Consider the following 26021-nt stretch of genomic DNA (forward strand, 5'->3'; position numbering starts at 1 on the left):
GGATTAGCGGGTAAAATATGTGGGGGTAGGGCCTGGGTGGGATTGTGGTCGGTGCAGACTCGATGGGCTGAATGGCCTCCTTCTGCACTGTAGGGTTTCTATGAAAGATAGAATTTAGTCCGGACAAATGTGAGGTGATGCATTTTGGTCGGTCCAATTCAGGTGGAAGCTATAAAATAAATGGCAGAACCATCAGGAGCATAGACACACAGAGGGATCTGGGAGTACAGGTCCACAGATCCTTAAAAGCGGCAGCACAGGTGGAAAAGGTGGTGAGGAAAGCATATGGCATGCTTGTTTTTATTGGATGAGGCATCAAGTGTAAAAATTTGGCAAATTATTTTAGTTATATAAAACGATAGTTCGGCCGCATTTGGAATACTGTGTCCAATTCTGGTAATCACACTCCCAGAAGGACATGGAGGCTTTGGAGAGAGTACAGAAAAGGTTTACCAGGATGTTGCCTGGTATGGAAGGTATTAGCTATATGGAGAGATTGAATAAACTGGAATTGTTCTTCCTGGAAAGACGGAGGCTGGGGGGCGACCTGATAGAAATTTATGAAATTATGAGGGGAATAGATAGGGTGAACAGTTGGAAGCTTTTTCCCAGAGCAGAAATGACAATTCCAAGGGGGCACAAGTTCAAGGTGAGGGGGGGGGGAAGGTTCAGTGGAGATCACGGTAGCACAGTGGTTAGCACTGCTGCTTCACAGCTCCAGGGTCCCGGGTTCGATTCCCGGCTCGGGTCACTGTCTGTGTGGAGTTTGCACATTCTCCTCGTGTCTGCGTGGGTTTCCTCCGGGTGCTCCGGTTTCCTCCCACAGTCCAAAGATGTGCGGGTTAGGTTGATTGGCCAGGTTAAAAATTGTCCCTTAGAGTCCTGGGATGCGTAGGTTAGAGGGATTAGCGGGTAAAATATGTGGGGGGAGGGCCTGGGTGGGATTGTGGTCGGTGCAGACTCAATGGGCCGAATGGCCTCCTTCTGCACTGTTGGGTTTCTATCTTTCTAATCTGTGGGGGGTGATTTTTTACACAGAAGGTGACGGTGGCCTAGAATGCACTGCCAAGCGAGATGGTTGAGGCAAATACATTAGTGACATTTAAGACTTATCTGTATAGATATATGAACAGTCGGGGAATAGAGGGATACAGGCGGTTGGTCTGGATAGGACAACATGATCAGCGCAGGCTTGGAGGGCCGAAGGGCCTGTTCCTGCGCTGTATTGTTGCTTGTTCTTTGTTCTATATCTTTCCTTAGACAAAGGGACCAAAACTGTTCACAGTATTCCAGGGGTTGTCTAATTAATTCCTTGTATAGTTTTAGAACGTCTTCCCTAATTTTTATACTCTATTCCCTTTGAAATCAAGGAAAAAATTCAATTTTCTGAACTTACATGCTAGCTTTTTGTGATTTATACATGAGGACCCCCAAATCCCCAAAAATGTGCTGCCGACGTCTGCAGTCTCTCTCCATTTTATTCTTCTCACCAAAATGCATAACTTCACATTTTCCTACTTCATATTCCACCTGCCAAGTTTTTGCCCACTCACTTAACTTGTCTATGTCCCTCTGTAGACTCTTTGGGGTGAATTTTCCCGTTCTGCCTGACTAGGGAATTGGAGCAGGCGAGGTGTGGACCATGGAAAGGTCCATTGACATCGGGTGGGATTTTCTGGTTTTGGGGCTAGTGCAGCTGGAAAATCCTGCCCTTTGTGTCATCCTCACCACTTGCCTTCTCACCTATTTTAGTATTATCTGCAAACTTGGTAATAGTACATTCACTTTCCTATCCAAGTCACCACTATATATAAATTATAAATAATTGTGGGCCTAGCACTGATCTCTGTGGCACTCCACCAGTTAAGGTTGCCATCCTGAAAATGTCCTTCTTACTCCAATGCTCTGTCCTCTTAGTTAGCCAATCCACTATTCATACAAAATGCTACCCCAACACCATGGACTCTTATTTTAATAGGCAGACCTATGTATGGTACCTTATGAGTACTTTTTGCAGTCATGGGCACAAACCTTTTCAAACTCTTGTGAAAAACTTTTGAACTCATTTGATGTGTTGTTCTTCAGGTTGTCTGAATACTTTTCACTTATTATTCGGACAGAAACATTGACAGTGGCTTCAATAGTTTCTGTAAAACATCATAATACAGTTTCATTAATCAGGCAAATTCTCACCTCACAGCCCTGATCAGGTGATTTCTTTCTGGTGCATTGAGTTGCTATGATTTGGAATTCACAGGCCAGTAGGATGATGGAAATTAATTATACAATAACTTTGTGAATTGGGCATATAATGAAAATTCCAAATTTACAGGGCTATCAGCTAAAGAATAGGGCATTGGTTATATATTTCAAAGAACAAAGCATACCATTCATAGAGAAGGAAACGAGAGAGTGCAGAATGTAGCGTCACAGTCATAGCTAGGGTGTAGAGAAAGATCAACTTAATGTGAGGTAGGTCCATTCAAATGTCTGACAGCAGCTGGGAAGAAGCTGTTCTTGAGTCGGTTGATATGTGACCTCAGACTTTTTTATCTTTTTCCTGATGGAAGAAGGTGGAAGAGAGAATGTCCGGGGTGCGTGGGGGTCCTTAATTATGCTGGCTGCTTTGCCGAGGCAGCGGGAAGTGTAGACAGAGTCAGTGTACCAGGTTAAAGTCCAACAGGTTTATTTGGTAGCACGAGCTTTTGGAGTGCTGCTCCTTCACCTGATGAAGGAGCAGCGCTCCGAAACTCGTGCTACCTAATAAGCTGTTGGACTTCAATCTGGCGTTGTGAGGCTTCTTACTATGCCTACCCCAGTCCAACGCTGGCATCTCCACATCATAGAGTCAATGGATGGGAGGCTGGTTTGCGTGATGGATTGGGCTACATTCACGACCCTTTTGTAGTTTCTTGCGGTCTTCAGCAGAGCAGGAGCCATACCAAGCTGTGATGCAACCAGAAAGAATGTTTTCTATGGTGCATCTGTAAAAGTTGGTGAGAGTCGTAGCTGACATGCCAAATGTCCTTAGTCTTCTGAGAAAGTAGAGGCGTTGGTGGGCTTTCTTAACTATAGTGTCAGCATGGGGGGACCAGGCCAGGTTGTTGATGATCTGGACATCTAAAAGCTTGAAGCTCTCGACCATTTCTACTTCTTCCCCGTTGATATAGACAGGGGCATGTTCTCCACTACGCTTCCTGAAGTCGATGACAATCTCCTTCGTTTTGTTGACATTGAGGGAGAGATTATTGTTGCCGCACCAGTTCTCTATCTCATTCCTGTACTCTGTCTCGTCATTGTTTGAGATCCGACCCACTACGGTGGTGTCGTCAGCAAACTTGAAAATCGAGTTGGAGGGGAATTTGCCCACACAGGCATAGGTGTATAAGGAGCATAGTAGCTATCAAAAGAGCTATCAAAACCATGATGGACTGAATGGCCTATTTCTGTCAGATTCAATGATTCTCAATCCAAGGCTCAATCGAGAAGTCCATACAACATCATACCTTGAACATACTTTTGAGACTTGTTGGTTGGAGGGATGAAGTAATTTTGACACAATCTTAGTTATCTCTGCTCCTGCACTCCACAGCTCTCAATGGGGAAGATTTGTTTGTGGAAATTCAAATTCACCATGGTCTCAATTTGATTCCCTTCACTTACTTTCCAATTCGATTGCTATTAGTGTTGCCTTGCAATATGCTATTCAGAGTGTCAGCCATGGTTCAGTTAGTGCACTCAATGCAGGACTGGTGCCACATTGTTGGAGGTTTGCCTTTCAGGTGGGTGGAAACCACCTCATACCTAAATGAAAGCAGGGCCAGTATCCTGGCCAGATTTATCTTCCAGCCGACACCTAAAACAGATGATTTGATTATTCATCCCACTGCATTTTGCGAGAGCATGTTGTGTGCAAATTGGCTACAGCAATGGCCTTCTTCTGATCCTGTGTACAAGGGTAACTTCACTTGGAAAGCTCTTTGTTCACTATAAAGCACATTGGAATGTCCTGAGGTTGTCAAAGGTGCAAATCTTCCTTTTTTAGATCCATTATTGTTCATAAACCCAAAGAGGAATTATTTTGGCATCATTTGGGTACCTTATATGAAAGACCCTCTCTGTTTGATCCTTGAATGTGAGCTGCTGAGAAATGTAAATTCAGCTTTAGTTCCTGTATATGTGGACTGTAATATGCTCCCTCAAAGTACACATCCCCTTCCTTAACTAAACTTAGAGAACCTCAGCCCAAGTTGGCAAAATGGAAAGCAGGAGGTGGAGTATAAAGAGATCTTTTTAACAGTTCTGGAGAAAGTTAGAGGTGTGCAGACAAACTAAGTAATATGGGACAATGCAATCCTAATTAATGAAAGAAGTCATAATGATACCAGGATTAGGGATTTAAATTGTGTGAAAGACTGGAGAAGCTGAAACGAATCCTTTTAGACCAGAGGTTATTGGAACATTTAATAGAGGTGAACAAAATTTTGTAGGTTTTTCGATAATGAAGGCAGTAAAGAACTGAGCGTGCTGCCTGGCTGAGTGAGAGTGCTTTTGGAGTTGGATGGAAACAGGAAGTTGAAGTGGGAAGTGAGAAGGAGGTAAGTAGTCATTAAGCCTGCTTTCAGGGTTAGCTAAATTAGTTATTTAATTGAGAAATTAAAAGCTGCACTTTAGTTAGTGCATTCCTGAAACAGGAGTCAGCTGAGTCAGCTCTCAACTGAAAGTCTGGCTGACTAATTAGAGCATAGAACATAGAAAAGATACAGCACAAACAGGCCCTTCGGCCCACAAGTTGCGCCGGTCATGTCCCTACCTACCTAGGCTTATATATAGGCTTACCTATAACCCTCCATCCTATTAAGTCCCATGTACTCATCCAGAAGTCTCTTAAAAGACCCTATTGAGTTTGCCTCCACCACCACTGATGGCAGCCGATTCCACTCACCCACCACCCTCTGAGTGAAAAACTTACCCCTGACATCTCCTCTGTACCTACTCCCCAGCAGCTTAAACCTGTGTCCTCTCGTAGCAGCCATTTCAGCCCTGGGAAAAAGCCTCCGAGAATCCACCCGATCTATACCTCTCAACATCTTGTACACCTCTATCAGGTCACCTCTCATCTTTTGTCTCTCCAAGGAGAAAAGACCGAGCTCCCTCATAAGGCATGCCAACCAATCCAGGCAACATCCTTGTAAATCTTCTCTGCACCCTTTCAATCACTTCCACATCGCTCCTGTAATGGGGTGACCAGAACTGAGCACAGTACTCCAAGTGGGATCTGAGGGTCTTATATAGCTGCATCATTATCTCCCGACTCCTAAACTCAATCCCTTGATTGATGAAGGCCAGCACACCATATGCCTTCTTAACCACCTCCTCTACCTGTGAGGCCGATTTAAGAGTCAAACAGTTGTGCAACTAATTGTTCAAACCAGTTCCAGGGCATTGTCAGTAGAAATCTATAAAAACCGAGGCCAATAAGTGCTGCTCTGTCCGCACTGTGAGTGCTGACTGGCTGAGTGAGAGTGCTTTTGTTGGGTGTTGGGTGGAAACAGGGAGTTAGGTGAAATAGGCAACAGAGGTTACAAGGGAGACTGCTGATTGGTAAGCAGTGGGTCAGGTCGGTAAGTCTTGACAACTTTTATCACTTTTTAAAGTTTGAAACTACGCAGGCGATTCTCCCATTCTGACCTGCTACTTTTGGTGGGTCGGAATGGGAGACGTGCGTGTGTGCCGATCTGCGGGATTAACGCATGCGTTCTTGACGCATGCACATCTCCCACCACCGGAGAGCAGGCACAGTTGGGACCATGCTGGGAAACTGGCGGGAAGACCAGGTCAGTCATTTTAATCTATTGTTACTGTGATTTAAATGTGATTATTGGGCCCGGGACTGAATTCTCCAGGCCCAATAGCATCTCCCCCCCTGCCAGGAGTATTTCACTCTGGCTGGGTTTAGAGTAGCTCCTCACTTTCGGGGAACGAGCGGGAGACCCTGCTGGAGTGATGGGGGGGGCAATTGGGGCCCCCCAGGGGGATGGGTGGTGGGGGGTTGGTGCTCCTTTGGCATGGGCTCCTTGGCAGTGCCAGCCTGTGCCACCTGGCACTGCTCAAGGAGAAAAGTGCCCATGCCCGGGTATTGGGCGGTGCCAAGGGGGCAGTACCAAAGGGGTGGGGCCAGCTAGGGGCGGGGCCAGCTAGGGGCAGAGCCCGGGGAGGTTGGTGAGGGTGGGGGTAATGCTGCCATTCTGCATGGGGATCGGTCAGGGCTGGAGGGAAGACAGCGATCGGGGTGGGCTGGGGGTGTGTGGTCTGCTGGGGGGGGGGCGGGGGGGTGGTCTGACCCCAGGGGGGTGTGGGTGTCTGCCTCCTGTGGGTGGGTCTTCATCCTGTGGTGGGGGTATGGGGTCTGCCAATGTGGGGGGGGGAATAGAAGGGGATCATCACTGTTGGGGGAGGGCGCTGGAGACCGGGGCACTCGGGGACGGGAGGGAGTGGAGGGGCTGGCCCAGGAATGCTTGTGTGGGCCACGATTGGGCCGTGGCAGGGGGGTGTAGGGGCAGCACTACGGGAGTTCTGGGCTGGCCAGTGATTGAACTGACCAGCAAAGTGCAGGCTGACCGTTTGGGGCCACTATGCATGTGCAGACTCTGACGTGAATCGGGGGCTGCCCCCCGAGCTTTTAATGATATTCACGATTGTGGCCTCTGCCTTGCACAGAGTGTGGAAGATTCGAGATCTGAACTCCCACTGAAAAAACAGTCGAGAATTACACCATTTTACCCGTCGATTCAACACTTAGAATTGTTTTGGGAGAATCACCCCCTACATATTGTGGTTCATGAGCAGCAAGGGCTGGAATTGGTTGGATGAGGAAAAGGAAAGAAGGGCTTAATTAGTGCTAAATTTAATAACTATTTATTTTGAAGTGACTGATTAATTAACACTCAAAATGTCAGTTAGCGGGTGCAGTGCTCTAACTGTGAGATTTGGGAGGTCCGTGACTCTTCCAGCAGTCTGGATAGCTACACCTGCAGGAAGTACATCCAATGGCAGCTCCTCACAGACCGCGTGGTTTGGTTGGAGCAACAGTTGGATGCACTTAGGAGCATGCAGGTGGCGGAAAGTGTCATAGACAGGAGTTACAGGGATGTGGTCAGACCCAACGTGCAGGCAGATAGATGGGCGACCGCCACAAAGGGCAGGCAGTCAGTGCAGGAATCCCCCGTGGCTGTCCCCCTCTCTAACAGATGTACCGCTTTGGATATTGTTGGGGGGGATGGCCTATAGGGGGAAAGCAACAGCAGCGTCACCACAGCTGGCTCTGTTGTTCAGCAGGGAGGGTCAAAACGCAGACGAGCAATAGTCATAGGGGACTCCATAGCCAGGGGCGCAGATAAGCAATCCTGTGGTTGTGAAAGAGACTCCAGGATGGTGTGTTGCCTCCCTGGTGCCAGGGTCTGGGATGTCACTGAGTGGCTGCAGGACATCCTGAAGGGGGGAGGGTGATAAGGCAGAGGTCATGGTACATGTTTCGTGAAGGGTAAGTCGTGCCTCACAAATTTGATAGAATTTTTTGAGGAGGTAACTAAGTGTGTTGATGAAGGTAGGGCAGTTGATGTCATATACATGGATTTTAGTAAGGCGTTTGATAAGGCCCCCCATGGTCGGCTTATGATGAAAGTGAGGAGGTGTGGGATAGAGGGAAAGTTGGCCGATTGGATAGGTAACTGGCTGTCTGATCGAAGACAGAGGGTGGTGGTGGATGGAAAATTTTCGGATTGGAGGCAGGTTGCTAGCGGAGTGCCACAGGGATCAGTGCTTGGTCCTCTGCTCTTTGTGATTTTTATTAATGACTTAGAGGAGGGGGCTGAAGGCTGGATCAGTAAATTTGCTGATGACACCAAGATTGGTGGAGTAGTGGATGAGGTGGAGGGCTGTTGTAGGCTGCAAAGAGACATAGATAGGATGCAAAGCTGGGCTGAAAAATGGCAAATGGAGTTTAACCCTAATAAATGTGAGGTGATTCATTTTGGTAGGACTAATTTAAATGTGGATTACAGGGTCAAAGGTAGGGTTCTGAAGACTGTGGAGGAACAGAGAGATCTTGGGGTCCATATCCACAGACCTCTAAAGGTTGCCACTCAAGTGGATAGAGCTGTGAAGAAGGCCTATAGTGTGTTAGCTTTTATTAACAGGGGGTTGGAGTTTAAGAGCCGTGGGGTTATGCTGCAACTGTACAGGACCTTGGTGAGACCACATTTGGAATATTGTGTGCAGTTCTGGTCACCTCACTATAAGAAGGATGTGGAAGCGCTGGAAAGAGTGCAGAGGAGATTTACCAGGATGCTGCCTGGTTTGGAGGGTAGGTCTTATGAGGAAAGGTTGAGGGAGCTAGGGCTGTTCTCTCTGGAGCGGAGGAGGCTGAGGGGAGACTTAATAGAGGTTTATAAAATGATGAAGGGGATAGATAGAATGAATGTTCAAAGACTATTTCCTCGGGTGAATGGAGCTATTACAAGGGGGCATAACTATAGGGTTCGTGGTGGGAGATATAGGAAGGATATCAGAGGTAGGTTCTTTACGCAGAGAGTGGTTGGGGTGTGGAATGGACTGCCTGCAGTGATAGTGGAGTCAGACACTTTAGGAACATTTAAGCGGTTATTGGATAGGCACATGGAGCACACCAGGATGATAGGGAGTGGGATAGCTTGATCTTGGTTTCAGATAAAGCTCGGCACAACATCGTGGGCCGAAGGGCCTGTTCTGTGCTGTACTGTTCTATGTTCTATGTTGGTACCAATGACATTGGTCGAAAGAGGGCTGAGGTCTTGCACCAAGAATTCAGAGAGTTAGGCAATAGACTTCGGAGCAGTACCTCTCAGATTGTAATCTCTGGATTACTCCCAGTGCCACGAGCTGGTGAGTATAGAAATAGGAGAATAGCACAGATGAATGCATGGCTTAAGAGTTGGTGCAGGAGGGCGGGTTTTAGATTCCTGGACCACTGGGACTGTTTTTGAGGAAGGTGGGACCTGTACAAGCAGGATGGTCTATACCTGAACCAGAGTGGGACTAACACCCTTGCTGGTGGGTTTGCTCGTGCTGTTGGGAAGAGTGTAAACTTGTTTGGCTGGGGGAGGGGACCCAGTCTGTTAGCAGAATAGGGACACAGTATAACATAGAAAAGCAATCAGGTCAGAAGGAATACAGCGATAGTAAGTTTCAAGGGAGTAAGACAAGGTTGGAAGGCCTCTCCTTTAATGCCAGAAGTATTAAAGATGAAACAGATGAGTTAAGGGTGAGGATTGACACGTGTAATTATGATATAATAGCTATCAAAGAGATGTGGTTCAGTGAGGAGCAGGATTGGCAGGTCAACGTCCCGGGATAGAGAATCGTCAGGCGAGACAGAGGAGGGGCGAAAGAGGAGGAAGCATTGCATTATTAGTTAAGGAGGCAACTACTGCAGTAAGGAGAGATGATGTCTTGGAGGGGGGCATCAAATGAAGATTCGCGGGTAGAGCTTGGGAATAAAAAAGGGACAGCTACGTTGCTAGGTGTTTATTATAGACCCCCAGATAGTCAGCGGGAAATTGAAGAGCAAATATGTGCGCAATTCACAGAGGGGTGTAAAAATAATGAGGATAATTATATTAGGTGATTTCAACTTTCCCAACATTAATTGGAAGCGCCATCGTGTTGAGGGCTCAGATGGAGTAGAGTTCTTAAAATGTATACAGGAAAACTTCTGAGGTCAATATAAGAACATAAGAACATAAGAAATAGGAGCAGGAGTAGGCCATCTAGCCCCTCGAGCCTGCCCCGCCATTCAATAAGATCATGGCTGATCTGACGTGGATCAGTACCACTTACCCGCCTGATCCCCATAACCCTTAATTCCCTTACCGCTCAGGAATCCATCCATCCGCGCTTTAAACATATTCAGCGAGGTAGCCTCCACCACCTCAGTGGGCAGAGAATTCCAGAGATTCACCACCCTCTGGGAGAAGAAGTTCCTCCTCAACTCTGTCTTAAACCGACCCCCCTTTATTTTGAGGCTGTGTCCTCTAGTTTGAACTTCCTTACTAAGTGGAAAGATTCTCTCCGCCTCCACCCTATCCAGCCCCCGCATTATCTTATAAGTCTCCATAAGATCCCCCCTCATCCTTCTAAACTCCAACGAGTACAAACCCAATCTCCTCAGCCTCTCCTCATAATCCAAACCCCTCATCTCCGGTATCAACCTGGTGAACCTTCTCTGCACTCCCTCCAATGCCAATATATCCTTCCTCATATAAGGGGACCAATACTGCACACAGTATTCCAGCTGCGGCCTCACCAATGCCCTGTACAGGTGCATCAAGACATCCCTGCTTTTATATTCTATCCCCTTCGCAATATAGGCCAACATCCCATTTGCCTTCTTGATCACCTGTTGTACCTGCAGACTGGGCTTTTGCGTCTCATGCACAAGGACCCCCAGGTCCCTTTGCACGGTAGCATGTTTTAATTTGTTTCCATTGAGATAGTAATCCCATTTGTTATTATTTCCATTATATTATATGTAGAGGATCCAACAAGGGAAGGAGCTGTGCTGGGGAATGAAGCCGGACAGGTGATTGGTGTGTTGGTGCGGGAGCATTTTGGTGATAGCAACCACAACGTGGTTCAATTCAAGTTTGTTATGGACAAAGAAATTGACAAGCGCAGAAAAAGGTTTTGGATTGGGGGAGAGTAGATTTTAACAAAATTAGGCAGGATCTGGCCAAGGTAGACTGGAACGAGTTACTTGTGGCAACATCTACAGAAGAGCAGGTGTTCAAAGATTGAAATGGGGAGGGTACAGGCCCAACATGTTCCCTCTAGGGTAATGGGAAGGTGTAACAAACCCAGAGAACCATGGATGACCAGAGACATTCAGGATACAATGAGAAGGAAAAGAGAGGCTTTTAACTAGTATGAGGGGAGTAGGTCTGCGGAGACATTAGTGGAGTGCAGAAAGTGCAGGATGGAGCTTAAGAAATGAATTAGGAGAGCAAAGAGGGGATATGAGAAAGCTCTGGCAGGTAAAAGTAGGGAAAATCCTAAGTTATTCTATAAGTATATCAATGGGAAGAGGATAACCAGGATAAGAGTAAGGCCGGGTGCTGGGTCCACTGTTATTTGTCATTCATATTAATGATGTGACTGAGAATTTAGTAGGCATGATTAGTAAGCTTGCAGATGACACCAAGATTGGTGGCATAGTGGACAGTGAAGAAGGATTGCAACGGGATGTTGATCAATTGGGTCAGTGGGCTGACGAATGGCAGATGGAGTTTAATTTAGATAAATGTGAGGTGACGCATTTTGGTAGATTGAAGGCAGGACTTACTCAGTTAATGGTAGGGAGTTGGAGAGAGTTTTAGAACAAAGAAATCTGGGGGTACAGGTTCATAGCTCCTTGAAAGTGGAGTCACAAGTGGACAGAGTGGTGAAGAAGGCATTCAGCATGCTTGGTTTCATTGGTCAGAACATTGAATACAGAAGATGGGACATCTTGTTGAAGTTGTACAAGACATTGGTAAGGCCACACTTGAAATACTGTGTACAGTTCTGGTCACCCTATTATGGAAAGGATATTATTAAACTAGAAAGAGTGCAGAAAATATTTACTGGGATGCTACCAGGGCTTGATGGATTGAATTATAAGGAGAGGCTGGATAGACTGGGGCTTTTTTCTCTGGAGCGTAGGAGGCTGAGGGGTGATCTTGTAGAGGTCTATAAAATAATGAGAGGCATAGATCAGCTAGATAGTCAACATCTTTTCCCAAAGGTAGGGGAGTCTAAAACTAGAGGGCATAGGTTTAAGGTGAGAGATATTGAAGCAGACTGTGTCCATAATGCAGCAAGAACTAAATAACATTCAGGCTTGCATAATAAATAGCGAGTGATATTTTTGCCACACCAGTGCCAGGAAATGACTATTCTAACAAGAGAGAATTTAACATCTTTCCTTGACATTCAATGGCATTGTTCCCCACTTTCAACATCTTGACGGTTACCGTTAACCAGGAACTGAACTGGACTTGCCGTACACGTACAGTAGCTATAAGGGCAAGTCAACGACTGGAAATTCTGTGGCGAGTAACTCAACTCCCCAAAGCCAGTCAACGCTCTACAAGGCACAAATTAGGAGTATGATGAAATACTCTCCACTTGTCTGGATGAATACAGCTCCAACAACACTCAATAAGCTCAACAACATCCAGGACAAAGCAATTTCACTTTTGATAGGCATCCCATCCACCACCTTAAACTTACACTTATTCCACTGCTGACACACAGTGGTAGCAGTATACTACAAGATGCACTGTAGAAACTAAGAGTCCTTTGACAGTACCTTTTGATGCGCGATATAACTCACGAGGCTAGAGGTACTCGGGGAAATAAAGGCTTTTATTGACTACAACAATAGAGCTACCATATATAATACACGATCCCAGACTAAAGGGTCCCAGACAGAGCAGTGACCTTTATACTTCTCCCAGGAGGCGGAGCCCGACTGGGATGTACCATAAGAACTATATTACAGGTAGAACAGCCCAACCCTAACCCCAACAGTAACATGTAGAACAGCCCAACCCTAACCCCAACAGTAACATATATACAGACTCATAGTACTGGCCAGACCCTGGCTCAGCACTACCTGGTGGGAACCAACAATGGTTCACCACACCTTTCAAACCTACAACTTGTACCACCTAGAAGGGCAATGCTGGAAACACGAGCGGCACCTTCATGTTCCCCTCAAGCCACACAACATTCTGACTTCGAATTATATTGCTAATCCTTCACTGCTGCTGGATCAAAATCCTGGCACCCCCTTCCTAAAAGCACTGTGGTGTACCTAGACCACACAGGGATAGCCATAAATGTTGGCCTAGCTAGTGATAGCCACATCCTGTGAATGAATAAATAAAATAAAACATCCAGGGCACCCTCCTGATGAAGCATATTGTAGCTAATTCCCTCAGGTACGATTGGAATTTTTACCAAGTATCATCTTTATAGAAATGAAATCTCGTTGCAAGACACCACCTTGCATCCAATTCTCAGGGGAAGTAAAAAACCTGAAGACGATTTATGGTGTTGGTGGCTGGAATACAAACATGAGGAAGTTGAGCCTCGGTTGGACAAAACATTAGACAGACTCCATCTCGAGTGCTGTGGTCAGTTGTGAGCCGTGAACTCAGGAAGAATATGCTTATCTTGTTAGGGGATTCAACGCAGATTGATCAGAATGATCCTTTAGTTTCACAACTTAAATGTTGGGATCATGTTTCTCAAACTATGCCTGTATTCCTTTGGGTTTGAGAAATTGAGGGGTGGTCTAATCAAGGTGTTTTAAAGTTAAAAGAATTTCAGAAGATAGCTATAGAGAAATGATCTCCTCTGGTGGGCAATTTCAAAATATGACGGGCATAATCTTAAAATTAGAGGCAGGACATTCAGAAACAAAATCAGGAAGCACTTTTTCACTCAAGGGTAGTAGAAATCTGACAAATCTTCCTCTAGGAGGTGGTGGATGCTGTGAAGACTGAGACAGACAACTTATTAATAATATAAAGGTGTTGAGAGAAATAGAGCTAACACACAAAACTATAACATCAAAAAGTAAAATTAGTCTCAAAATAAACTCACCAATTTCAATAATATCTGCTACATATTCACAAAAGGGTCCACTGTAGTAATCTTGGCACTCACAATTCATTCCATTCCAGATCAATCCATTCTGACATGGAGTTGTTTCTTCTTGAAGAGACAACAATAATATTTCAAATATTAATGGTATTGAAAAGACTCTCAAATCAAGAACATTCAGTGTTTTTTATCTTACAGTTTTTGTCTCCCTCTCCTGTAGAAATGTATTTGTATCGGTGTCTTGCTCAATAGTCACTCCCAGCATTCTCTATTAACTAACTGTCCTTCACAGATGAACGTGACTAATGGCTTTAACTGGCATTTCGACACTGGAGGGTGACACTAGACAAAATGGATAATAGAAGTAAAACTGGAGCATTAGGGACAAAGTGATAACAGTGGCAAATACAATACAAGAATAACAAAATGGATAATGAAGACAAAAATGGGAACTAACTGTAAATAGAGGAAAAAAATAATAATGAAGACAGACTGGATAATAAAGGATAAAGATAATAGCGAAGAATAACATGGATAATGGGAGCGAACAGCATAATGGAGAATCACAGAATCTTTACAGTGTAGAAGGAGGCCATTTGGCCCATCAAATCTGTACTGTCTCGCTGAAAGAGCATTCTACTTCATCCCACTCCCAGAATCACAGAATTGTTATGGTACAGAAGGAGGCCATTTGGCTGATCAGGTTTGCACTGACTCGCTAAATGAGCATCATGATTTAGTGCCATTCCTCTGCTTTTTTCCTGTCTTCCTGCACATTGTTTCTATTCAAGCAATTATCTCATGATTTATTCAATGGCTCGATTGAATCTGCTTCCATCACTCTTCCAGGCAGCGCATTCCAGACCCAAGCCACTGCTTGTGTGAAAAAGTTTATATTTCACATCACATTTGCTCTTTTTGCAAATCACTTTAAATCTGTGCTCTCTTGTTCTTGATCCATTTATGAGTGGCGATAGTTTCTCCCTATCTACTCTGTTCACCCTGCTCATGAATTTGAACATCTCTATCAGATTTCCTCCTCGCCTTCTTCTCTCCAAGGAGAAAAGTGCCAATCTCTCCAACCGATCCTCTTAACTGACGTTTCTGATTTCATAGAAATCATAGAAACCCTACAGAGCAGAAAGAGGCCATTTGGCCCATCGAGTCTGCACCGATCACAATCCCACCCAGGCCCTACCTCCATATCCCTACATATTTTACCCACTAATCTACACATCTCAGGACACTAAGGCACAATTTTAGCATGGCCAATCAACCTAACCCGCACATCTTTGGACTGTGGGAGGAAACCGGAGCACCCGGAGGAAACCCACGCAGACACGAGGAGAATGTGCAAACTCCACACAGACAGTGACCCAAGCCGGGAATCGAACCCAGGTCCCTGGAGCTGTGAAGCAGCAGTGCTAACCACTGTGCTACCGTGCTGCCCATTCTTGGAACCATTCTTATAAATCTCACATGCACACCCTGCAATGCATTCACATCCTTTCTTTCGGTGTGGTGCCCAAAGCTGTACATAATATTCCAGCTGAGGTCAAACTGGTGTCTTGTATAACCTCCTTGTTCTTGTACTCTATGTCCCTTTTAATAAAGCCCAGAATAACATATGCTTTATTAACTGCTCTGTCCAACTTTCCTACCACCTTCAATAATCTATGCACAGATACATCTAAGTCTCTGTACTCCTGCCATCCCTTTAACCATTTTACCCCTTATTTTATATTATCTCTCCATGTTCTTCCTACCAAAATGCATCACCTCACACGTCTCCTCATTGAACTTTATCTGCCACTTATTTGCCCACTGCACCAACTTGTCTATGTCCTTTTGGAGTTTTACACTGTCCTCTTCACAGCTTACAACACTTCCCAGTTTTGTGCCTTCTGCAAACTTTGTAATTGTCTGCTGCACACCAAGATCTAGATATATAGGAAAAGCAAGGGTCGTAATACTGATGCCTGGGATCACCACTACAAACTGACAGCTCGAAAAATATCCATTCACTCTCTGCTTCCTATTATTCAACCAATTTTGTATCCAGGTTGAAACTGTCCATTTTATTCCATGAGCTATAACTTTTCTCACAAGTCTGTTGTGTAGCACTGCATTGAATGCCTTCTGAAAGTCCAAGTGTCAATAGCATTACCCTCATCGATCTTCTCCGTTGCCTCCTCAAAGATTTCCTGCAAGTTAGTCAAGCGTTATTCCCCCTTTAGACATCATGCTGGCTCTTCCTAATCATCTCACATTTTTCCATGTGACGAATAATTCTCTCCTGAATAATTGTTTCCAGAAGTTTGCCCACCACTGAAGTTAAACTGATTGGCTTGTATTTGCTGGGATTCCCTTTTGAATACCTTGATCGAAACTGCCTCCACCACCCTTTCAGGAAGTTAATTCCAAACTGCAGCCACCCTCTGGTGAAACATTTTTCTCCGCATCCCTTCTACTCCTTTTGCCAATTATTTTGAATCTGTGCCCACTAGGTCTTGATATATTCCCTTGAGAGGGAACAGTTTCACACTTTTTTCCTTTCCCATACCTCTCAGCATCATGAACACCTCTATTAAGTCTCCTCTTACCTTCAAGGTAAAGTGACCCAGCATCTCCAATCTGGCTTCATAGTATGATGATACTGTGCTATTAATATATTTTATGTTTAAGCGGTACTGCTTTAAGATTTTGTTACAGGGAGTCAGTTTGTCTGGCCGAATTACAGCAGATGCTGGACAACAGGATAATTATTCATTTTAGCCATGTAAACGCTTATTTAGCAGAAGACTTACATCATCCCGGTACCAAAGAAAATCCAAACAGTGTGCCTTAATGACTATCGTCCAGTGGCTCTAACACCCATCATTATGAAGTACTTTGAAAGGGTAATCAGGGCATGAATCAATTCCAGCCTCCTGGATTGCCTGAATCCACTACAGTTCGCCTAGCGCCGCAACAGCTCCACAGTAGATGTCATCTCCCTGGCCCTGCACTCAACCCTGGAACACTTAGATAACAAAGACACCTATGTCAGACTCCTGTTTATTGACTACAGCTCAGCCTTCAACACCATTGTTCCTACGAAACGCATCTCCAAACTCCGTGGCCTGGGCCTTGGCTCTTCCCTCTGCGACTGGATTCTGAACTTCCTAACCCACAGACCACAATCAGTAAGGATAGGCAACAACACCACCACCTCCATGATCATCCTCAACACTGGCGCCCCCACAAGGCTGTATTCTCAGCCCCCACTATACTCCTTATACACCTATGACTGTGCAGCCAAATACTCCTCCAACTCGATTTTCAAGTTTGCTGATGACACCACACATAGTGGGTCAGACCTCAAACAATGATGAAGCAGAGTACAGGAATGAGGTGGAGAATCTGGTGAACTGGTGCGGCAACAATAATCTCTCCCTCAATGTCAACAAAATGCAGGAGATTGTCATCAACTTCAGGAAGCGTAAAGGGGAACATGCCCCTGTCTACATCAACGGGGATGAAGTAGAAATGGTCGAGAGCTTCAAGTTTTTAGGTGTCCAGATCACCAACAACCTGTCCTGGTCCACCCATGCCGACACTATAGTTAAGAAAGCCCACCAATGCCTCTACTTTCTCAGAAGACTAAGGAAATTTGGCATGTCAGCTGTGACTCTCACCAACATTTACAGATGCACCATAGAAAGCATTCTTTCTGGTTGTATCACAGCTTGGTATGGCTCCTGCTCTGCCCAAGACCGCAAGAAACAACAAAAGGTCATGAATGTAGCCCAATCCATTGCGCAAACCAGCCTCCCATCCATTGACTCTGTCTACACTTCCCGCTGCCTCGGGAAAAGCAGCCAGCATAATCAAGGACCCCACGCACCCCGGACATTCTCTCTTCCATCGGGAAAAAGATACAAAAGTCTGAGGTCACGCACCAACCAACTCAAGAACAGTTTCTTCCCTGCTGCCGTCAGACTTTTGAATGGACCTACCTCTGAGTTGATCTTTCTCTACACCCTAGCTATGACTGTAACAGTACGTTCTGCACTCTCTCATTTCCTTCTCGATGAACGGTATGCTTTGTCTGTTTAGCGCGCAAGAAACAATACTTTTCACTGTATCCCAGTACATGTGACAATAATAAATCAAATCAAATCACATCAAGGCTTAATTGGCTTTTGTTCACAAATTAAAAGGACCCTTCGGGTTTTTGTTATTAAATTAAAGGGCGGTGAGTTAGGTATAGAGGGTCATATGGTCATGTGACACTCGAGATTGGAGGAGCTAGTTTTGTATCGAAGAAAAGCAGCTTGCTGTTCAGTTGCTTACTGGAGCTGATTAAAGGCAGAAGTCTGGAGTCTTCTCTGAAAAGTCAAATCCTCTCTGAAAGCTCTAAAGCTGTTACCCAAGACATAGATAGTATATCTGTGTTTTGTTAACGACATTTAAAGTGTCGTTTAAGTCTATAAGAGAAATGTTGCTTAATTGGAACGGAAATAGTGATAAGTTAGAAATTAAGAGTTATTTCTTTTAACGTTTAAAGATTGTTCAATGGTTAAAAGTACAATAGAACCAGAGGGAATGGTGATGGGGACAAAAAAATATATAAGATAGGCCTGGAGCAGGTGTACTGCTGGCAAAGTGAAAATAAGAGAAAAACTGCAGCACATAAGAAAAGAGGGCTTGGAGCAGACAGACTTAAATTAATTTGTCATCTGAAATAGTTGAAATCAATGTTTTTTAATTCTTGAATGGAATGTAGGCATCACTGACAAAACCAACATTTCTTGTCCATCCCTAATTGTCCTTGAACTGAGTGGCTTGCTGGGCTATTTCAGAGGTAGTTAAGAGTTAATTACATTGCTCTGGGTCTAAAGACACATGCAGATGAGACTGGGTAAGGACAGCAGATTCCCTTCCCTAAAGGGGACATTAGAGAACCAAATTGTTTTTGTTTTATGACAATCAATGTTAGTTATCGTAGTCACTATTACTGGGATTAACTTTCAATTTTATGATTCTATGTATTAATTCACTGTAATTTCCACCAACTGATGTGGTAGGATTTGAACCCATGTCCCCAGAGCATTAGCTTGGGCTATTGGATTACTTATTCAGCTATACTACTACTATGTCACCGTCATCCCCTTAATGTTAAATCTAGAAGGCTGTAAAATACCTAATTGAAAGATGAGGTGCCGTTCCTCAAGCTTATATTGACCATCAGTGGAGCAGTCACAGGGTAAGGACAGAGATGTCAGCATGACAGCAAGGTGGAGAATTAAAACGACAGACCACCTGAAGCATGGGGTCATGCTTGCGGACTGAACGGAGGTATTCAACAAAGCGGTCACCCAACCTGCATTTGGCCTCCCAGGTTTCTTTCATGATTAGGAACATAGGACTTAGGAGTAGGAGTAGGCCATTTGGCCCTTCAAACCTACTCCAGCATTCAATGACATCATGGCTAATTTGGTTGTGATCTCAATTCCATTACCCTTGGTTTCCTTGTCTATCAAAAATCTATCTAACTCAACCTTGAATAAATCCACTGTATTCCAAGAAAGAGAATTCTGCAAACTAACGACCCACTGAGAGAAAAATGTTCTTCTCATCTTCATCTTAAAAGGGGGACTTCTTATTCTTAAACTGTGTCCCCTCGTTCTCGTCTCCCACACAGGGGCAAACATCCTCCTGGTATCCACACCATTAAACCCCTCAGCATGTTATATGTTTCAATAACATCACCTCTCATTCTTCTAAACTCCAATGGGTATATGTCCAAACTGTTCAATCCTTCTTCATAAAATAGACACTTCATCCCAAGAATAAGTTGAGTAAGCCTTCTCTGAACTGCAGCTAATTGAATTACATTATTTTTCAAACAAGGAGACCAAAACTGTACGAAGTACTCCAGATTGGGTCTCACAAGGCCCTGTATAAAACCTTGGTTAGGCCGCATTAGCTATATAAAACCTTGGTTAGGCCGCATTAGCTATATAACACCTTGGTTAGGCCACGTTGCTGCACCTTGGTTAGGTTGCATTAGTAAAATACAACCTTGGTTAGGCCGCATTTGGAGTATTGCATGCAGTTCTGGTTGCCACACTACCAGAAGGACATGGAAGCTTTGCAGAGAGCGTAAAGAAGGTTCACCAGGATGTTGCCTGGTCTCCAGGGTGTTGACTATGAGGAGAGGTTGAATAAACTCGGATTGTTTTCACTGGAAAGACAGAAGCTGAGGGGAGACCTGATAGAGGTGTACAAAATTGTGAGCGGCATAGACAGGGTGGACAGTCAGAAGCTTTTCCCAGGGTAGAAGTGTCAATTACAATGAGGCACAGGTTCAAGGTGAGAGGGGGAAAGTTTAAGAGAGATGTGCGGGGGAGGCTTTTCATGCAGAGAATGATGGGTGCCTGCGCTGCCAGTGGAGGAAGCAGGCATTTAACCAATCCATGTCCCTTATGAGGGACAGAGAAGTGGGCTTATTCTTGCTACAAGTTGGAGGGCAAGTTTTTCTTGGCTTTATTAGAGTTCAAAAGCAAGGAAATTAAGGAGGCTGCAGAACCTCATTTAATCCTCCATGATCCAAGACACAAATGTATTTGTTGTGGACTGCAATCTTCAGGAGAAAGAAAAGTGAAATCGTTGTCCATGGGTTTGGTTGCATTCAACAACGCGTGTTTATTGAACAGTTGTTCACTGTACAAAGAATTGGTCTAGACTGAGCAAAAGCCCACAAAGCAGCCAGTGATGCCATCAACTATACATGTGACTTGTGTGACAGTACTGTGCCTTTAAGAAATGTATTTGCCTCACATTTTCTTCTGCAGGATTTTTTAAGCAGTTGGTTCTACTTATTGGTGCTGTTTTATCATTCACTGGCAGCTTACTCGTTGATTCTACAGCAGCATAATTGATCCTAATTGCTAAAATATTTGTTTTAATCTGGACTAATGCTGTTCTGTTATTTTAGTATTTTCCCTTGAGGTTTTTCAGATGAAATATTAAACCAAGGAACTTTTAGCCTTCTCAGGTACATGTTCAAGATGGATTTGAATATTTTTGGGAATACATACAATATTTAAATTTCAACTAACGTCACTGAAAAAGAATATCCACTTTAGTTTAGCTGTGCAAATTGGTTCTTTTTTTCTACACTGACTCATAGAAATCCTACAGTACAGAAAGAGGCCATTTGGCCCATCGAGTCTGCACCGACCACAATCCCACCCAGGCCCTACCACCATATCCCTACACATTTTACCCAGTAATCCCTTTAACCTATGCATCTCAGGACACTAAGGGGCAATTTTAGCACGGCCAATCAACCAAACCCGCACATCTTTGGACTGTGGGAGGAAACCGGAGCACCCGGAGGAAACCCACGCAGACACGAGGAGAATGTACAAACTCCACACAGACAGTGACCCAAGCCGGGAGTCGAACCCAGGTCCTTGGAGCTGTGAAGCAGCAGTGCTAACCACTGTGCCACCGTGCCGACTCTACTTCAAAAATAGTTAATTAGCTGTGAGGTGCTTGGAACAACCTGAGGAGGTGAAAGATGCAAAACAAAAGCAGGTCTTTCTATCTTTCAGCATCCCCATTACTATCCAAGGGGCACTTGAGAAAATATTTAGGCCTTTGAATGGAGGAATAGGCCATCAGCCTGAAACTGCCTTAAATATACAAATCTGGGGTCTGGCTGCAATCCTGATGAGGACTGCTCAAGAAACAAATCCGCCAGGAAAATTTACTTCTTCCTGTGGGCCAAGGGGTAACTGGCGAATTAAGCTATGGAGTCCCACCTCCCCTCCCACAAGGTTCCCTTCCCTCCCGATCCTCAATCTCAGGCTAGACATGGAAGCCAGTTTAGCATCTGAACAAGACAATTTTGTGCCCTCCAAGAATCTTTGAGCTGCACCAAGAGTAAACACTTCCATGCCCCTCACTGCCCAAATAAATCTGTCATGTGCTATCAAGATGCAAGCCTTACATTGACACCAAAGAGCGGACTGTGCTTGACTTTTGGTGTAATACTTGAAAGTTGTGGCCCTCAGAGACTTTCATAATGTAGACAACTTCTTAAAGATACCAGGGCAACACTTTTTTTGGGAAAATAAGTGGACGTATTAGCGAGAGGCAACATGGTTTTGTGAAGGGGAAGTCATGTCTCACGAACTGGATTGAGTTTTTTGAGGAAGTTAAAAGATGATTGATGAGGGTAGAGCAGTGGATGTTGTCTACATGGGCTTCAGTAAGGCCTTTGACAAGGTCCTTCATGGCAGACTGGTGCAGAAGGTGACGTTGCACGGGATCAGAGGTGAGCTGGCAAGATGAATACAGAACCGGTTTGGTCACAGAAGAAAGAGGGTAGCAGTGGAAGGGTGCGTTTCTGAATGGAGGGCCATGACTAGTGGCGTTCCTCAGGGATCAGTGCTGGGACCTTTGCTGATTGTAATATATATAAATGATTTGGAGATAAATGTAACTGGTTTGATTAGTAAGTTTGCAGACGACACAAAGATTGGTGGAATTGTGTATAGTAATGAAGACCATTAGAGGATACAGCAGGATATAGATCGGTTGGAGACTTGGGCGGAGTGATAGCAGATGGAGTTTAGATAAATGTGAGGTAATGCATTTTGAAAGGTCTAATACAGAACCCTTAACAGTATTGATAGGCAGAGGGATCTGGGTGTACAGGTATACAGGTCACTGAAAGTCGCAATGCAGGTGGAGAAGGTAGTCAAGAAGGCACACGGCATGCTTGCCTTCACCGGCCAGTGCATTGAGTTTAAAAATTGGCAAGTCATGTTGCAGTTTTGTAGAACCTTTGTTAGGCTGCACTTGGAATATAGTGTTCAGTTCTGGTCGCCACACTATCAGAAGGATGTGGATGCTTTGTAGAGGGTACAGAAAAGATTTACCAGGATGTTGCCTGATATGGAGGGCATTAACTATGTGGAGAGGTTGGAGAAACTTGTTCTCACTGGAACGATAGAGGTTGAGGGGCGACCTGATAGAAGCCTCCAAGATTATGAGAAGCATGGACAGAGTGGATAGTCAGAAGCTTTTTCCCAGGGTGGAAGAGTCAATTACCAGGGGGCACAGGTTTAAGGTGCGAGGGGCAAGGTTTAAAGGAGATGTACAAGGCAATTTTTTTACACAGAGAGTGGTGGGTGCCTGGAACTCGCTCCCAGGGAAGGTAGTGGAAGCAGATACAATTGTGACTTTTAAGGAGCTTCTGGCCAATACGTGAATCGGATGGGAATAGAGGGATATGGTCCTCAGAAGGGTAGGGGGTTTTAGTTCAGATGGGCAGCATGGTCGGTGCAGGCTTGGAGGGCTAAAGAGCCTGTTCCTGTGCTGTAATTTTCTTTGATAAGGGAGAAGCTACATTCATTGCAACTCCTCCTCTGTGACTACACGTAAGCTCACAATTCCGCTTGTAAAAAGCACTCCATACCTCAGATTTAGCAAGTCAATGCAGCAATTAAATGAGTAAATCCAGATCTTTGCTGTTCACTTAAATGTTAAATTAATTTAGCAGTAGCTAATTTAATAGAACTATCAGTGGAAAATATAGGAGAGCAGTGCATTCATATTCATAAATGTTTTGTTCTTTTTGTCTGGGATATCGGCTGGCAACCAGTTCCACGCTGTTTCTTTAATTTTTTTGCATCATTAAATGCTAATGTTCGAACTCTATGATAGTTCCAACTTGCCTGTGTTCTAACAAACTCTGGCTGCATCCAGATTTTTAGTACGATGAGGGGCTTTTTTGTCTGCACAATACTGCCTGAATTGGAAGCATTGGGTTTAGGTTAATCACGCATCATAATCCCTACGGCCATTTTGAGGGTTGGGGAAGGAGGAGGTTAAGGAATTGCCAGACTTGAGGAAAATCTATTGCGCATCTTGGGGAAATAAGAACTCAAAATTCACAACAATATTCCCGATGAGTATATCATAATGAGACTCACCTGGAGTTGCAGCATTAAACAGGCAGCATAAATATATAATCATCCTCATTTTGTACATAGCGCTTTTCCTTTCCAAATCAAGTTGAAACAGGACTTGTAAAGTGCAAAAAAAAAGGAGTTAAAATCATTGAAGTTGGAACTTCAGCTGTTTTTCGCAAGTATCTACACAAAAAGTTAAAATTAATTCAGAAGACAGGCCAGTCATCCACTGCAGTACGGTGGAGAAATTGTAGGGAGATAGAATTATACCTTTTGACAGTAACCTTTGAAACTCGAGATAAATTATTAGACCAAGCCCATTTATTGACTGAGAATTTAGTACCTCATAAACACACTCCAATAGGAAATAGAACAATCTTTGAACAGTGAAAGCTTTCAGTTAATTTGAAACCAGTAATTCCTTTATAGCTTTTATCTCTTTATAGCTGCTACATTTGCTTTCAGGAAAGAATTACACTGAGAATTATTTTCAGTGCATATTTCTTTCTTTATATCTTGAATCTTTGAATATTTCATTGTCAGGGTGATGCGCCATCAATCGAGCAAAGACTAGTTTGTATGCAAGAACAAATAGGCTTTTATTAGCAAAAGACTTGGAGCACACCCATGCCCATGAACTGGTCCAGACTGAGGCAGGGGGGTGGGGAGCAGTCGCCTTTATACCTGGACCGGGGGCGGGGGGAGGAGTCTCGGGTAGGGCCAGCAGGGACGTGTCCAGGCATGTCACATATACAGGTAATAAGCTAACAGTGGTTTACCACACAGGGGTTGGTTGATAAGCAAGTTCCAGATCTCTTCAAAGAGTATGTAGGTACGGGTTACTCATGCACCAGGAGGAGTAGGCAAATAAATTTAAATTTTAAAAGCTGCAGGATCAAGTTAATTTTTAATGGTGAGAGATGAGGAGATATGTAATTTGGAAGGAGATTTGCGAAATAAGGTATCTGAAATTACTGGTGTAAAGAGTGGCGTTCAATAACATTGGAGAGTCCAGTGAAAAGTGGTGAAGTAGCAGCAGGAGTGATAGAGCAATGATCATTTCCAGGAATACAGTTTATCCTGGGTAACAATGTAGCTGGGTCAAAGCTGGGAATTATGCCTACTGTGGTTCAACAGCAGTAGAAAATCAAATAATTGAGGCGTTGCAGGAAGCATATCCTGGGATATTTCCTGACTGCGTAGTAACAAGTTCACAAACTCGCAGGTTGAGACAGGACAATAAATGAAAGAGTAAAGATAAAGAGGTTGAAGTTTAATTATCAGAAATCATTTTTGAGGAAGGGCAAGAACAGATGGATGATGAAATGGATATCTTCAGTTCAGGAAACTTGGCAGAAAGATGTAGAGATAAAGCAGTTATATCAGAAGCATACACAGACAAGAATCTGAATTTTATTGTTTATACTGGAGTTTTGTTACATTAAAAACGATATCTTAATGAGGATGTGGAGACCTTTACATATTCAGGTGGATGAAAAATGGGCAGAAGTTCATCAAATTATCGGTGGGTTATAGAAAGGAGGTGTTAGGGGTGGCGCATGAGGTACCAGTAGGAGGTCATTTAGGATTAAGGAAAACTCAAGCAAAAAACTCAAACAAAAATATAAGAACATTTTTATTGGCCTGGACTGCATAAGGACGTGGTTGAATTTTGCTGTACGTGTCATACATGTCAAGTAATAGGAAAACTGCAAGCAGCAATAAAACCAACACTCTTAATACCCATTCCGGCATTTAAGGAACCTTGTACGAGGGTCCTAATTGATTGCATGGGACCCCTCCCTAAAACAAGAAGTGGGAATCAATATTTGTTGACCATAACAACCCCTGGGGCGGTTCCCCTCCATAAGAGGTTTTCGGTGCTGGAGGCTACAGTTGAGGAGGAATCAACTGAGCATAGAGAGCAGATCTCTGGGGGTGAGCCGAGTGAGAAAGCTCAGGTGGTTAGGGGCTGTAAAAGACTGGGCCTTGTGATTGGGGACTCCACAATTAAGGGGACAGATAGGAGGGTCGGAACTAAAGGTAGGGACTCAGGGTTGGTGTGTTGCCTACCAGGGGCTGGGGTCCGGGATGTGTCTGACAGGGTATTCAGGACTCTTAGGGGGGAGGGAGATAAACCACAAGTTATTGTACATGTGGGGACACACGACATAGGGAGGATAGGGGAAGGGGATATTAGGCAGGGATTTATGGAGTTGGGGTGGAAACTAAAGGCCAAGACTGACAGAGTGGTTATCTCTGGACTCTTGCCTGTACCACGGGATAGTTTAGAGAGGAATAGGGAGAGGGAAGGTTTGAATTCATGGCTGAGGGGATGGTGCAGGAGGGAGGGGTTCAGGTACT

The 26021-nt window shown here is 44.4% G+C and overlaps 1 protein-coding gene across 1 annotated transcript in view; it reads right to left on the reverse strand.

The window, feature by feature from the left end:
* The window catches only part of LOC144481731 (mucin-17-like), a 73301-nt gene extending 49355 nt beyond the window's left edge, over positions 1-23946 (reverse strand). Inside the window, exons 1-4 of the mRNA XM_078200878.1 lie at positions 23928-23946; positions 23679-23771; positions 13687-13797; positions 2032-2147 (exon numbers count right to left, since the gene is read on the reverse strand). Coding sequence (XP_078057004.1) covers positions 2032-2147; positions 13687-13797; positions 23679-23736 — 285 coding nt within the window. The 5' untranslated portion in view covers positions 23737-23771; positions 23928-23946. The remainder of the gene's footprint in view (positions 1-2031; positions 2148-13686; positions 13798-23678; positions 23772-23927) is intronic.
* Between the last annotated feature and the right edge of the window lie 2075 nt (positions 23947-26021).

Source organism: Mustelus asterias, chromosome 31 (genome assembly GCF_964213995.1).
Source record: "Mustelus asterias chromosome 31, sMusAst1.hap1.1, whole genome shotgun sequence".
NCBI lineage: Eukaryota > Metazoa > Chordata > Chondrichthyes > Carcharhiniformes > Triakidae > Mustelus > Mustelus asterias.